General features: G+C 37.9%; 1 protein-coding gene across 1 annotated transcript in view; it reads right to left on the reverse strand.

Annotated features, from left to right (window-relative positions):
• LOC108718692 (obscurin) overlaps positions 1 to 15,407 on the reverse strand; it is a 235,192-nt gene that overhangs the window by 148,347 nt on the left and 71,438 nt on the right. Inside the window, exons 38-51 of the mRNA XM_041565749.1 lie at positions 15,078 to 15,347; positions 13,671 to 13,937; positions 12,248 to 12,514; positions 11,235 to 11,507; positions 10,574 to 10,840; positions 7,346 to 7,612; positions 6,739 to 7,005; positions 6,237 to 6,503; positions 5,473 to 5,739; positions 2,713 to 2,979; positions 2,181 to 2,447; positions 1,611 to 1,877; positions 974 to 1,240; positions 520 to 786 (exon numbers count right to left, since the gene is read on the reverse strand). Of these exons, the coding sequence (XP_041421683.1) occupies positions 520 to 786; positions 974 to 1,240; positions 1,611 to 1,877; positions 2,181 to 2,447; positions 2,713 to 2,979; positions 5,473 to 5,739; positions 6,237 to 6,503; positions 6,739 to 7,005; positions 7,346 to 7,612; positions 10,574 to 10,840; positions 11,235 to 11,507; positions 12,248 to 12,514; positions 13,671 to 13,937; positions 15,078 to 15,347 (3,747 nt within the window). The remainder of the gene's footprint in view (positions 1 to 519; positions 787 to 973; positions 1,241 to 1,610; positions 1,878 to 2,180; positions 2,448 to 2,712; positions 2,980 to 5,472; positions 5,740 to 6,236; positions 6,504 to 6,738; positions 7,006 to 7,345; positions 7,613 to 10,573; positions 10,841 to 11,234; positions 11,508 to 12,247; positions 12,515 to 13,670; positions 13,938 to 15,077; positions 15,348 to 15,407) is intronic.

Here is a 15,407-nt window from a genome sequence, read left to right on the forward strand (position 1 = left end):
CAGATAATCCCACATTTTTCAGATTATTGCCCAAGAGGTCCGAAATAGGCGGATTTTAGGGATAATTCCAGCGCAGACCACAGAAACTTTTAATTAAATTCTATATACCCATACCTATACTAACTATAGAGCTTAGTATCACAATAGCCTTTGATATTATGTCTGTCCAAGAAATCATCCAAGTCCCTCTTATAGTCATTAACTGAATCAGCATCACAACATCACCCGGCAGTGCATTCCCCAACCTCACTGTCCTGACTGTGAAGAACCCCCTACGTTGCTTCAAATGAAAGTTCTTTTCTTCTAGTCTAAAGGGGTGGCTTCTGGTGATCCACTTTATGGGTAAAAAGGTCCCCTGCCATTTGTCTATAATGTCCTCTAATGTACTTGTAAAGTCTAATCATGTCCCCTCGCAAGCGCCTTTTTTCCAGAGAAAACAATCACAACCTTGACAGTCTACTTAATAATTTAAGTCTTCCATCCCTCTAACCAATTTAGTTATATTCAACAAAGATTTACCATTCACAGTCAGAGTGGCTGTTGTTTCATGATCTCCACAAACACAGGTGTATTTCCCAGCATCCTGCAGATCTAACTGACTTATAACTAGCTCAGCCACCAGGCCTTCCTGCCTCATCTTATATTTGTCACTTGATCTGAGCGTCTTCTGTCCTCTCTTCCACCCTACAGAAGCATTAGGCTTGGTCAGCTCACAGCGCAGTGTGATGGAGTCTCCTTCAACTGCTTCTTTATTCTTAAGGTCCTCTTTAAAACGAGGGGGTAAAGCTATCAGAATGCGAAATAAAAAAAATATAGGTACAGTTAAAGACTCAAATGATCTTCTACGTTTCTTAGAATGTAAAGATGCATTTAATGCATTTAGCATATGTGAATGTTCTCCATCAAAAATATCTTCCTTAGCTGTAAGAATCCAAAGATTCTCACTTTTTGACTTTTGTTATTCGTATATTACCTATAACGCTTAAGGTCGACGAGGTCTCCACATCTCCACAAATACAGGTGTAAACCCCAGAGTCTTCCTCCTCTATATGAGGAATCAGCAATTCGGCAATAGCACCGTCCTGGCACAATATGTGTTTTTCAGATGTCGTTAAGACCTCACTATTCTTTTTCCATTGAACAGTCGCGTTGGGTTTGCTAAGCTCACAGTGCAAGATTGCTTGGTCTCCCTCTTTTATGTTCTCATCTTTAAGTCCATGTTTGAAGTGAATAGGCAAGGCTGAGAAATGTAGAGGGCACAATGAATGTTAAAACTACAAAGGAGGAGAATCAGCTGAGCACTCTATCTATACACCATCAAGTATGGCTGCACAGACTGTACAAAGTGATATATGATACAAATAAGTCAACATTATTATTCCCTTGTAACTTCTAAAACCCTAGATAATAATGTATAAAAGTTACGTAATTTAGCCTAGAAATAAGAAGTCCTTTACAAGTATGATTCTGAATATATAATGTGTACGTGTCTCGGTGTGTTTGTTCATTTATGTACTAAAATTGGTTAAAATTACACTTTGTTAGTTTAACAGGTAGCTATATAGTACCATGGCACACTTTTATTCAGAAAATCTAGAGGTAATTTTTACCATTCACTATTAAGACAGCTGTAGTCTGTTGTTCACCGCACACGCACGTATATTCTCCCATGTCTTTCAGTTCCAAATTATGGATTATTAGCTCTGCAGTAGCCCCTTCCACACTCATTTCATGCTTGGGACTTGATCTCAGAGCTTTGTGACCCTGCCTCCACTCAACATGGCCAGGAGCTTTGGTCAAGATGCAGCGCAGAGAAACTGTTTCCCCCTCTGTGCTTTCTTTATTGCTCAGTTCTTCTTTGAAAAGGATTGGCAGAGCTGAAGATTTTAGAATAAATATGGAATGGTCATTCATGGATTCAAGTTGACAAAGAAGTTAAATGGTGACAAACAGTCCTACTGGTCCAAAACAACAAGAAGACATAAGGAGTAATTGCTAAACAAGGCCCAAGATATAAATAAAAAAACATCTTGGTTATTAAAGAATATTATATGGCTACACCGAATTTCTCGTTTACAGTAAGGCATAACTTCCATGTCTTTGATGGAGTTATTTTCATTATTTTGTGACTTTGTAAATTAATCATCTAAAAGGTGAATTAAGTGCTGATGATCTTTTACCATTAACTGTTAGATTTGCGGTGGTCTCCTGGTCTCCACAAACGCATGTGTATTCGCCACTGTCTTTTACGTTTAGATCACTGATGATTAGCTCAGCGGCCAAGCCTTCAATTTTCATTGTAAACTTGTCACTTTCCTTCAGCAGCCTATGCCCTTTCTTCCATTCCACATTCGTGGCCGGTTTGGAGAGCTCGCACTGAAGATTGACCATTTCTGCTTCTGTGGCAACTGCGTCTCTCAGGTTCTTTTTAAAGAATACCGGAAGTGCTAATCCGCAAAAATAAACCACAACTGTCACCTATCGCGGTAGTTTATCATTTCAGATTTCAACATGAAAAAGTATAATAACATTACATTTTTAAGAGATGTGAACTAACAGTATTAAAGAAAACAATATCTAACTTCTTTATATCAAATCTGGAAAAGATATCCTATGCCTATCACAATATATAATAAGACAGAAACTTGGTGGAAATTGGAAACCATTTACTGGAAACTACAAGAAATGGAACAGCCATTGAGGTTATTTTACCATTCACTGTTAGGGTTGCTGTCGTCTGCTGATCCCCACACACGCACGTATAAAGACCCGAATCGCTTTCTTCAAGATTGTTGATTAAAAGCTCAGCAGAGAGACCTTCCTGCCTCATTGAATATTTCCCACCAGGTTTAAGAGAAGATTGACCTTTCTTCCATTCCAAGACAGCTCCGGGTTTGGTTAACTCACAGTGAAGAGTGGCCTGTTGGCCTTCTGTGGCCTTCCCATCTCTTAGTTCCTCAATGAAACGTGGTGGGGAAGCTGAAGAATAAATTGAACATCTAAAATATAATACTAAATCACTGCCATCAAATAATGGGGTTTTTTTGCAAAAATATTTCATTCAGTATTAGATCAGGGAATCGGAAAGCCTCTGACAAGTTATTGGTCTTACGTTATACAAAGTCACACCAGAACATCAAAGATGGTCTACCATCACCTACAGTAGCAGTTCTATCCAATTACACAGTGGAAAATGATCAAGTTCAGAGTTATCACTACTGTTTACAAGACCCAGAATTAAAATATATACATGCTTGGATATTACCCAACATGCTGGGTGTCCTACAATTAATTAGATTGTAATAAAGATGTTATATATGGAACAACATAATGGGTGTCCTACACACAGGTGCAAATTAACTAAGCTCGAGTGAAGGATTCAAAGTAAAGAAACTTCGAATTTCAAAGTATTTTTTTGGGTACTTCGACCATCGAATATGATACTATGACCTTCGACCATGACTAGGACTTTGATTCGAACAATTCAAACTAAAAATCGTTCGACTATTCGACCATTCGATAGTATAATTACCATCTCTTTAAAAAAAACTTAGACTACATACTTCTGCAGTTTTCTAAGGTTTTTTTGATCGAAGAAAAATCCTTCGATCGATCGATTAAAATCCTTCGAATCATTTCATTCATCGAATGATTTTTCCTTCGATCGATCGTAGGATTTGCGGTAAATCCTTCGAATTCGATATTCAAATTCATACGATTTTACTTCGAGGGTCGAATTCGAGGGTTTATTAACCCTCGATATTCGATCCTTAGTAAATGTGCCCCTAAATGACGTTATAATGAAGATGTCATATAAGGAACGACATGCTGGGTGCCCTACACTTGATTAGATTATAATGAAGATGTCATATAAGCAAGGTGCCTCCAGCCTGTAGATGTCCTGCTGCAGAACCCTGATGTAAACTATAATCACCTTCATTCCTCAGGATTTTTTTTTGTCAGAGCATCACAAATGTTTTATTGTCATGTAGGCATTCATTCTCGAGATGTTTGATTCCATTACTAGAAATACTGTGGTGTTTACATTTTGTTTTATTGTTTTAGAATATAGCTGCTAGACAGATCTGGCAAAATGAAGGAACCCATCTATTTCCAAAATACCTATCCATTTTTTACCTGTTTCAGGAAAATATTCAGATATAATTCTACTCTGGAATGAAGGGTTTTGCAAGACAATGATAGGTTTACTACTGTTTTATATGCCAACACCAATTAGCTAGTTTTTTAATGAACACTCATTACTTTCAAAATTAAGCTCAGGAAAACGTAGGTATTGTCTTTTGTATTCTTCTGACTTTTTTTAAACCAACCCTCTAGACAATTATAAAGACAAAAATTTGACATGCATCCATAGTGGCCAAACAATTCCAAGTCAAGGTACATAGACCAGAATCCTTATGTCCTTGAACCAACAGAAAGGAGTGTATTTATCAAAATCTGGATTTTAGTATTTAGATAAAAAAAGTCCGACCAACTAGAATCCACGATTGGACATTATTTATTATTATAAAAAGCTTGATTTAATAGGTTCGGGGACAAACTCAATAAAGTCGTGCAAAAATCCGAATCGTATGATTCACGCTGGGCTTTTTCCAGAAAATCCCGTATTTTTCAGATTATTACCCAAGAGGTCCGAAATAGGCAGATTTTAGGGATAATTCCAGTGCAGACCACAGAAACTTCCAAATAGGATAGGGACCTCTCCCATTGACTTGTATGCAACCTCGACAGGTTTGAGATGCCGGTGCCGGATTTTCAAATTCTGACTTTTTGAAGCATCAGACTTTAATAAATCCCCAAAAATTTAGTTTTACATTAAAAATTTGGATTCTAAAGTAAAAACAAATTTTTTTTTCTAGTTTTCAACATTTGGACTTTAATAAACAACCCCCTTAATGTTCTAGATATGGGGACACATCTAGAAAATTCAGCTAGAAGGGCTGCATTGATTATATTAACTTTACATGCAATTGGTTTGCCATTAGTGTTGATGAGAAACTTTCATCATCTGGTAGCCTTAAGTTAAATTAAATTGTGTTCACTATGTTCTTCTATTTATATAATGTGCAAATGTTCAATCACAAATAGAAATATGTGTATACTAAAAAAATGAATAAACATAGAACTATATATAAGTAAGAATAGGTCCCATCTTTCCACTTTTAAGTCAATCATCCCTTCATAACAAAGTACTGTTGCTCATGAGCTGTATCAACTCACCTCAATCACATTGGCATTCACTCAAAACTACCATGCTAGGAAAGGTTGCTCAAGAAAAAAATGACAGAATCCAGGTTAGCTATTACAAGGATGAACCAGTTGAAGCTGAACAGGTTCATGAAAAGCCTCAAGCCTATTAGACCCATTAGTTTAATACAAGGAAATGCCATCAGTTACACTGCTGAACCAGACGTTTACCATGAATGTAAGGGAGAAACAAAAAGACATTACCAGCTACTGTCACTGTTGCCGTAGTCTTGTGGTCCCCACATACGCAGCTATAATCTCCTGAATCCTCCAATACCAGGTCACGTATTTCTAGCTCGGAAACTGTACCCTCCTGTCGGATCTTGTACTTTTTGCTCTGTTTTATCATTCTGTGATCTTTCTTCCATTCAACTGAGGCATTGGCCTTTGTGAGCTCACAGTGCAGGGTGGCAGATTCACCTTCTGAGACCTCCTGGTGTTTAAGTTCTTCTTTGAAAAGGGCTGGCAGTTCTAGAAGTACAAACAGGAACAAATAACTTTAATGATAATCTTCAAAAAGAAACTTTGCTATGTCAGGAATGACTATTTGTTCCCCTACTCTGCTCTGGGTAAGTGAATGCATCATATAGTACTTTGCCAGAATAATGTGTCCAGTGTTAAGTACATGAACATCATGGGTTGATTGTGGGCATTCAGAGAACAAGAACCAATGACACCTTCTAATAAGCACAGGGGCAAAAGCTGGGGTTAAACTTATACTAGTAGGTTTGCCCTTAAAATGTCTACCTCACGTTGTCTTAGGGGCACTTTTTAGCAGGTATATTAGTGATAGTGCTACTGGCAGAATAGTAGGTCACATAAAAAATGAAATATGTCCTCACTGAATGAAACAAAGGTTTAGAAACTCTATGGTACCCAAAAACACATTTAGCCGAATCAAGAAAATACCGTATAATATGCATCAAGCTAAAGCAACATCTGTGCTTTTTTAATTTTTTATTTCTTACCCTTAACTTTGACACGTGCCGAAGTCTGTTGGTCTCCAGTATCACAAGTGTAGGTCCCAGAATCCTCTGGTACTACCTTATGAATAATAAAATCTACTAGGCATTCTTTTTGCCTGAATTCATATTTCTCATTGGCTTGAAGGGTTGTGATGCCCTTTTTCCACGTGACCGGGGCGTCAGGCTTAGTGACTTCACAAGATAATGTCACAGAGGAGCCTTCTTCAACCTCAGCATCTTTCAGGTCTTGTTTGAAGCGAACAGGCAGGGCTACAAATAGAAGAGTGTGGAACAAACGTTTCATTATTCATTGTGCATTTCTTGAGTAGAGGAAGCAGTTATCAAGAGTTCAATTGTTCCTGCAGTTTAGCAAACTTTTGTAGCTCACAAATGTCCACTTATTACCATTTACAGTGGTAAATAAAGTGGCAAAAATGTATACTATGAAACTAAGAATGTACTGCCAAACTAGAAGTGAGAAAAAAACCTAATGGTATTTTCCTACCAGTCACTGTCACATGAGCTGTGCTCTTTTGGTCTCCAGTATCACAAGTATAGTCTCCAGAATCTTCCAGCTTTGCATTCAGGATAAACAGCTCAGCCACAGTGCCGACGAGCTTCATGTTGTACTTCTCTCCGTTCTCCAGCACTTGACTGCCCTTCATCCACTCTACAGATGCATTTGCCTTGCTCAGCTCACAGTGCAACTTCACGCTGCCTCCTTCTTTGGCTTTCTCATTCCTGAGCCCTCGTTTGAACATAATTTGCTCAACTGGAAGAGATGCACACATTTCTATTTTACAGATCTATTTTTCAAATCAGAAAATCACTAAAAGAGCCTTTCAGGTAGGGTTGCCTTCTAATTGTGCCCTTTAAAATTGTACCCATTGCAACCAACTCTAGAAGCTGCTCTTGCTGAGACACTCAGAATGGAATTGTACAGGCTAAATTAGTAGATTGTAGATCACTTAAGGCTGAAACAAATATCTGAGGTGATGGCTTTGATAACCAGCAGTACGGCTCTTACTGGAGGTAGACACATGAGATGGGGCTATGTTGGGAAATGAAGATATGTGATTGGTACCCATAAGCTTACATTGTGGAATCTTTACCTTTCACAGTTAGAGTTGCTGATGATGTCCTATCTCCAGTTCTACATATATAGGTTCCAGCATCTTCCTCTACTACATGGTGGATCAGTAATTCCACCCTGTGGTCTTTCACTCGCATTTCATGCTTCTTGCTGACTTTAAGCACATTTCCATCCTTGTTCCATTCCACCTCAGCGTTAGGGTTGGACAGTTCACACCACAACGTGGCTGTTTCCCCTTCCACAGCTTCACTGCTCTGTAGCTCCCGTTTAAAATAGGCCTGTGGGGCTTTAATGTAAGAAAGACCAGATGATATGATATAAGAGCTCAGATCCTTGTATATCCTTTGTATGTGTGCAATGGATAGTGTTGGTATGGACAATACATTTCAGGACAACATACAAAGGAAAAATGTGTTTCCTGATAATGGGCCAGATTCAATTCAGTATAAACTTTGTGCACGGCAGATTGATTCGCACAGTGAAAATATTTGCCCTGGGCATGGTTATATTGATAAAGAGGATAAAAGTGGTGTACTTAATGTGCTAACAGAATTGTACTTTTTAAATATGACAAAAAATGCACATTGCGAATACTCTGTGTTCAAGTTACGCCACAACTTTGGTTCAAGTTACTGTCAACGCTATTTTCACGCACAACAACCTCGCACACTGCGCGCAATCAAGCCAACACCCATCTCATTTGCGAAAATGTATTCACAATGTGAGTTCGCAAAAAACGGAAAGATGGACAGAGCAGTGCAATATTTTAGCTTTCAGGAAAAAGCATGGGCATTCCAACCATTTGCGAATAAATATGCATTGCACGAACCGTATAAATGACCCCCGGTGAGAAAAGGGTTTATCACATGAAAAGGCATGAACGTGATTCAATTTGTGATGCAATTCAATTAGAAAAAACATATCCCAAGGTTTATCACGTGAAAACTCTCTGGGAAAAAACTGCAACTGAATCCATGATGTAATAAAAGTACCTGTGCGACGGGGTCGCCCGCCGCATGGTCCTTATGCGCCGGCTCCATGTTTGTTCGAGGGCGCGCGCGGCGTGCCTGTGCACCTCTTAAAGGCGCAGGCGCGCTGGTGTGTTGCGCCAGCACGTTTTGGCTCGAATTTTGAACGCTATTTAAGGGCCATTCATTGTACAGCCCTTTGCCCTTGATAGAACTTTGTTCTGTGGTTCCTGTGCCTTGTGCCATTTCCAGTTATTCTGATCCTGATTCTTCGTGTTTGACCCAGCCTGTTCCTGACTACTCTCCAATCTGTATCCTGACCCTTGCCTGCCTAAGACAACTCTTCTAGCTTAACCCCTTGATTGACAACCCGGTTTTGACCCTTGCCTGACAATTCTGATATCCGCCTGCCTCTACCCAGCCTGTCTGACCATCCTCCTGCCTAATCCTTTTGACCGTGACCTTCGGCCCAAAAGACTCTGCTAACAGCCGTGCCCCTTTGCCAGCCAGAACATCTCGCTTTGTACCTCCCATTAAGTCCAGGTGGCACCCAAGTAAGCTGAGGGCTCCTCCCGAAGCCCAAAGGTGGTCACACTACTGGTGAAGCCAAGCCGAGACCAGGGTACTTGGCACTTGTTCTGGTATTGGGTGCCGGTTGTGACACATGAGTGTTAACATGATAAACCAGGAGATACTTTTTCTCTCTGAATTGAATCTGGCCCAATGTCTGATTCTAAAGTCACCATAATAACATGTTGACTAACCAACATAACTAACTAAGACATAGTGGACTCTTTCTTTATTCCAATGACTTTTCTCCAGAATGAGCATTATTTAAACACAGAGAAGAACTTCTTTAGATATTTCAAAACTGAAATAATCTACTATAGTGGCAATGGCACATGGGAGGCTGTGGTCATGGACCTCTCATGGAGCAACATCAAGACTAAAATTAATTCTCTGCCTTAAACAGCTTTCTGTTTAGTTGAATGGGGAAAATTCTGCCTATGGTGCAACACTGAGATTTACTTTATTTACTGTTATTATAAAAAGTAGAAAATCTGTCTTTCAGGTCGGTGACCTGTGACTCATGCTCAGTTGTAAGGATAATTAAAATCCTAGTCATTAAACATTATAATCATGCTATTTTCTTAAAGGTTAGCTCATTAACACTACATACTGTACATTTCTCTACAGGACACAAAAAATACTATAAATCTTGCTTAATAGGTTTCACCAATTACAGACTTCAAAAAAAACATTTTCATCATTAATATTCCTTGCTGAATATATCCCACTGTAGAAAGTACATATTTAAAAAGAATCAAATATTGAAAATTTACTAGGAGAAAATGCAATTTAGTGAACCATGCATAGAGAAAGAAAAAAAAAGATTAGAAGATTGTAAGACGAACGTTAAATGCAGGCGTTGAGGTGAACGAAAACATTAACAGGCTTCCCGATGGTAACATTCACGTGTAGTAAGAGATGTACAAAATTGCTGGGGATTAGATTTCACAATCAAAGTTGTCTTCTAGACTTCTTGCAGAAAATAATCAGTCTGTTATAAAAGGAAGACGTAAGAACTTAACAGAAATTGCAACTATAGTCCACTTATATTTGGTCAAAAAAAGAAGTGGTTTGTTTGAGGTTCTCCTCTTATCTTGGGGTGGTATGCCTTCACTGATTAAAACTGAATAATGCCATGTAAGAGTCTGGAACATACTTAGTGAGAAAAATAAGGATGGCTAGTTGGGCTAGGTTCTTGTAAAAGATGGTTCATGCCTTGGCAAAACCATCTAAATTAGGTTGGTGCATCATCTTCTTATAAGACCTATGAGAAGTGAGAGTCAAATGGCTTGTTAAAAGAATAAGCAACTAAGGATTATCCTTCCAGTTCAATATATTAAAGCTGAGACCTATATATTCCATTGTCATCAAGGCAGTGACCACTTTCTTCTAGAGAACACTTTGGTCAACATTTCAAGCTTCCACTACAACTTGGTTTGCAACTATGTTGTTCTACTGTTAATTCTTGTTTTAATAAATTGTTGCTCGGGAACATGAAGCATAAAAATTGTTGGTCTTCAGTAGAGACTTAGACTATGCCTTTAGGTGATCCTTGAAGATCAAACGATAGCAAGGTTTCTGTTTCAGCTTTCATTACCAGAATGATTAGATCATCTCTTATTAGTGTGTTGCAGTTATCTGCTGAGTTCTCACAAGGTTCTTTGGATTAGTTTCTGACAAGGCCAAACATTCTGCTCATGATATCTTACCCTTAACAGCAACAACTGCACTAGTTTTAGAGGTCCCAAATTCACAGACATATGTGGCACTGTCTACTCCCATTGCATTACAAATGACAAGAGAAGCTTCACATCCAGATCTATCAATTTGGTACTTGGACGATTGTCTGAGAACTTTTCCATCTTTGTACCATTTTACAGACCCATGTGGTTTGGAGGTCTTACAGTGAAGAGTCACATTCTCACCCTCCATAACTTCACAGTCACTGAGTGCGTTTGTAATAATGCAAGGTTTCTCTAAAACAACATAGAACCACAACTTTAGAATGTTCACTTACAGCAAATGACAGATTAGTACAATAATTTGGAAGATGGCATCTAAATTTCGCCTGTAAAACATGGGGTTTTAGCACATGTCATGGAGATAGTCTCCTAAGGTTTCATACATAAATAATAATTGGGGACAACATATAAATGTTTTTGTTTTAAATATCCCCAGGTAATCCATATGGCTTAAAATTATTATTTTTAAAGCATCATATGTTTAGCAATCTCATGTAATTAATGACCTGTACAGAAACCACTGGGCATCATTTCTTGAACTAAGATGCCCATTAGCAAAAATTTGTGAGACGACATGCATGTCTTCCACGTTAAAGATCTGGACATTCCCACCTTTGTACACTATTACCTTTGACTACCAAATTTACAGATGATTTTTGATTTCCAGCTTCAAAAGTAACAACACCACAGTCCTTTATCGAAAGTTGCTTCAGGGATAGAGTATGGTATCCATCAGGATGAGACTGAATCTCATTTACATCATTGGTATGCAATGGGGTTTTGTCCAAAGACCACTGTACATTTCTGTAATGTGCTGGAGAGATTCTACATTTAAATGTGGCACTTTCGCCTTCATAAACTTCAATGTCTTCCAGGTCTTCAACTATAAGAACTTTGTGGCCTAAAATTAACATAGAGAATTGAAACACCTAGTTCCAGACATGTGGTCTTTTCTTTTTTATCCACAGTAGTTTCCACCAGTGCCACTTGGATGCCTATTTAATTACAGGTATAAATAAAAGAGGAACTGGAACAAAAAGTTTCTTAATCCACTGTAACCCGCCCAAAAAAATGTATCTTTGAAGTTATCTTTGATTGCACTACCTGCTTGTGCACTAGATTGATATTTACAGACAAGGATAAGAGTTGGTTGCATGAACAGTCGATGGCCTATTAAATAATGAACCAATGTACAGACACCATGGTCAAGGGTGACCGTTTTCATCTAAAGTTGTAGCTATCTGGTAATATCTTTCTCCTTATTGCTTCATGATCACAGCAGCTCAATAAACATCAGCTGATAAGTAGTAACTGTTGTTCCTGACTAAAGTGCATACAGTATTCTCTATTTCTTTAGCCATGGTAGCCAAAATATTGGGCAACATAATCCTAAAGTGAAGCATATTGCTACAGAGCTCAACTTGTTCAGTGATTACATGGTTCCCTGTACTCACGAATGGTGTTGCATGGCTGTCCCCCTTGGTGGTCACATGTATTATTTCTCACCCATAACAGGAGATACAGCAGAAGCAGAGCATGCTGGAAAAATGTGGTCATGTGTCCAAAAATACGGCTGGAATGCTAAGTGGGTTCAATTTAGTATTAAAAATAATTTAGCCAATTCAAGCCAAGTTCTCTTACCTTTGACAGTGAGGTTGGCCTTTGTCTGTGCATCTTTAATGTCACATATATAGAGGTCACTGTCACTCTTCTCCAAGTCGTTGACCTGCAGGCTTAAGGCATTGTCTTTCTGACTCATTTCATATTTTACACTTGATTTGATCTCCATTATCCCTTTTCTCCAGGCTACAGAGGATGCCTCCTTCTCTGTCTCACAGGTAAACAGCGCAGACTCTCCTTCTTCAATTTTAATATCTGACAATTCCTTGGTGAACCTATTGGGTTTTTCTATCAAAACAAAAAAGAAACCAAGAAGGTTAAAACGTGAGGGTAATGAAGATGAAGGAGACATTATTAATTAATAATTAAATACCAGATCTGTTCTGAAGCTTTACCATTGTAGCATAAAAAATGTACAGCAAATTAAGAAGCTGATTTATCATTTTTTGTCAGTCTTTGGAAATGTCACCATGGGGGAAAAAAATCACTCTAGCAACTTTTTTTTATAACACTTTTTTTTTTTCTGGATCACTAGAATATTTATGATAAAAATTGAATTGGAAAAGCTTGATCATGTTAAGTCAAGGAAAGGAACAGTCTTATTCCATCTGCTTTCTATAGCAGCTTGACATGTTTCATCTGCCAACATTTTAAAACAACATTATAGATAAGCAAATATCTTTTTATAAAATAGTAAATAAATAATAAAATATAGGAGTAAAATGTAAAGGGATTCTGTCACCGGAAAACATGTTTTTTTATAAAAGCATCGGTTATTAGCACTCCTCCAAAAGAGCAAACCGGTTTTTTTTTAATATTTATTTTGAAATCTGACATGGGGCTAGACATACTGTAAGTTTCCCAGGTGCCCTCAGTCATGTGCTCTGATAAATTAATCACTCTTTACTACTACTATGCTGCTAGTTAGAGTGATATCACCTTTCCCTCCCAGCAGTCCATTAGCATAACAATGGGAAGGTAACCAGATAACAGCTCCCGGACACTTGCATTGCCAAAGATGCCCCACCTAGTGGTAGACATGAGATATGAGAACACCACTTATTAGTAAAATCCACATATGGCTAACCAAAGTCATGTCTCCTCCAGTCACATTGAGTAGGAGAAACAATAGCTTATCTGAAAGCAGTTCCATTGTGAAGTACTCACTCTTTCTGAAAGCACATGACCAGGCTTAATTACCTGGGATGGCTGCTTACACACCAATATTACAACTTGAAAAAAAATAAATTTATTGGTTCAAGAATAACATTTTAAATGGTAGAATGTTATTACATTTAATGTTATTAAATGTAGAATTATTATGTACACAGTGTAATTTAGTACTAAAATCTATACCATAAAATAATGACAGAATCCCTTTAAGTTACCTTCAAATGTAATTATCTCTAACAGTCCTGTACAAGTAACTTTATTCTTGCTATACCTTTTATTTGGATACTGGCTTTTGTTTTGGAGATGCTGGTTTCACAAGTATACTCTCCAGAGTCCTTTGACGTGACTTCATGAACTGTCATTCGGGTTTCAATTCCTTCCTGGAAAAATTCATATTTTTGGCTTTTCTTCAGCACCTTTCCATCTTTGCACCATTTTACATTTGTGTCTTCTTTAGACAGTTCACACTTCAAGACAATGTCTTCTCCTACTGGAATGGTTTTATCTTCCAATGGTTTGATTATTTCAGCTGGTTTTTCTGAAGGAAAAAAGGTAGGATTATAAACTCACATGGCTCTTAAATAATTTTGGGAGAATTTGTGTTTTTGGCAAAAAATTTGCGAAACGCATTGAAGTAAATGGGCGCAAAATTACACGTGTCAAATTCAACGGCAGGAGCAAATTTTATACGCACGCCTATTTTGTCCAAATTTTTGCCGCAGTTTGCGAAATGCGCAAATTCACTGCAAATTCGCGCCTGGCAAATTTATTCGCCAATCACGATTTTCATCCTTGAAAAAATATTAAATGTTCGAGTTTTTGAAAATATCGTTTGATTTCATGAGTTTAAGTGCAATAAAATTTGAATTGGGGTAAACATTCTAATTCGAACGTTGATAAATCAACCTTTTAAATAAAAAATTTTCTGCAAGTTTCACATTGAAAATGACGCCCAAAGATTCCAATGGGTTAAAAAAAATTGTCGTTCATCAAAAAAAAATTGTCACCCATAGATTTCAATGCATTTTGGTTGAATTTTCGCCATTTAGAAAATTTTCACCAAAGCAAAATAGGTCAGATTCACCCATCATTCGCCCCATCATTCGCCCCATTATTCGCCTCATCATTTGCCTCATCATTAGGGGGTTATTTATCAAAATCCGAAAGTATCCCATTATTTTCTGAAATATACTCTGACCAAATCCGCACGGTTATTTCCCGTTATTTATCAATACATTTTCAAGAAAAAATCCAGTTCGGGGAAAAATCGGAAAAATCTTCAGAAAATTCCACTCATATCAATTTTTCAGATTTCTGCCTGAAAACCACAAAATCTTTAGATTTTTGCACGAAACCCAGCACAGATCAGGATTCCTTCGGGACTTGATTTATATACAACCTTGGTGGGTCTGAGATGAAAGATCTTTGGACTCTGACTTTTTCCATCCTCTGGGTTTAATAAATACCAAAAAATTCAAGGTTTTTTTTTCACTAAAATTCAGATTTTATAGTAAACTAAATTCAAATTCTTCAGGTTTTTGGCATTCAGACTTAATAAGTAACTCCCTTAGAGCCAAATCCTGAAAAGGAGTCTACTATTTGCGTAAATACAAAGGGGTGAAGCTTTGGCTACTGTTTCAGCTCTGTTTTGGGAGGGCAGTAGTATTAGCGCCATTACCTTTAACAGTCAGGGATGCCTTGGAGTTCAGATTTCGAGCTGTGAATATGATTTCCCCAGCATCTCTCGCTCTCACTTCTTTTATATGAAGCACATATTTCCGTCCCCTATTAGAGACATCGAAGCGTTTGTCACCGTCTACACTCTGTCCATTCACTGTCCAGGAACATTCATCGATGCTCTCGTGAGAAAGAATGCACTCAAAGGTACAACTCTCACCCTCTTTAGCCTCGGAGCTCTTGAGACGTTTAGTGATTCCAATGTTGAGCTCTGTTAGAATAAGTTGAAATGATAAATTGTGGAACGGTTTTTAATCATATTTTAAAATAA

The sequence above is a fragment of the Xenopus laevis genome, chromosome 6L (genome assembly GCF_017654675.1).
Source record: "Xenopus laevis strain J_2021 chromosome 6L, Xenopus_laevis_v10.1, whole genome shotgun sequence".
In the NCBI taxonomy this organism is placed as follows: domain Eukaryota; kingdom Metazoa; phylum Chordata; class Amphibia; order Anura; family Pipidae; genus Xenopus; species Xenopus laevis.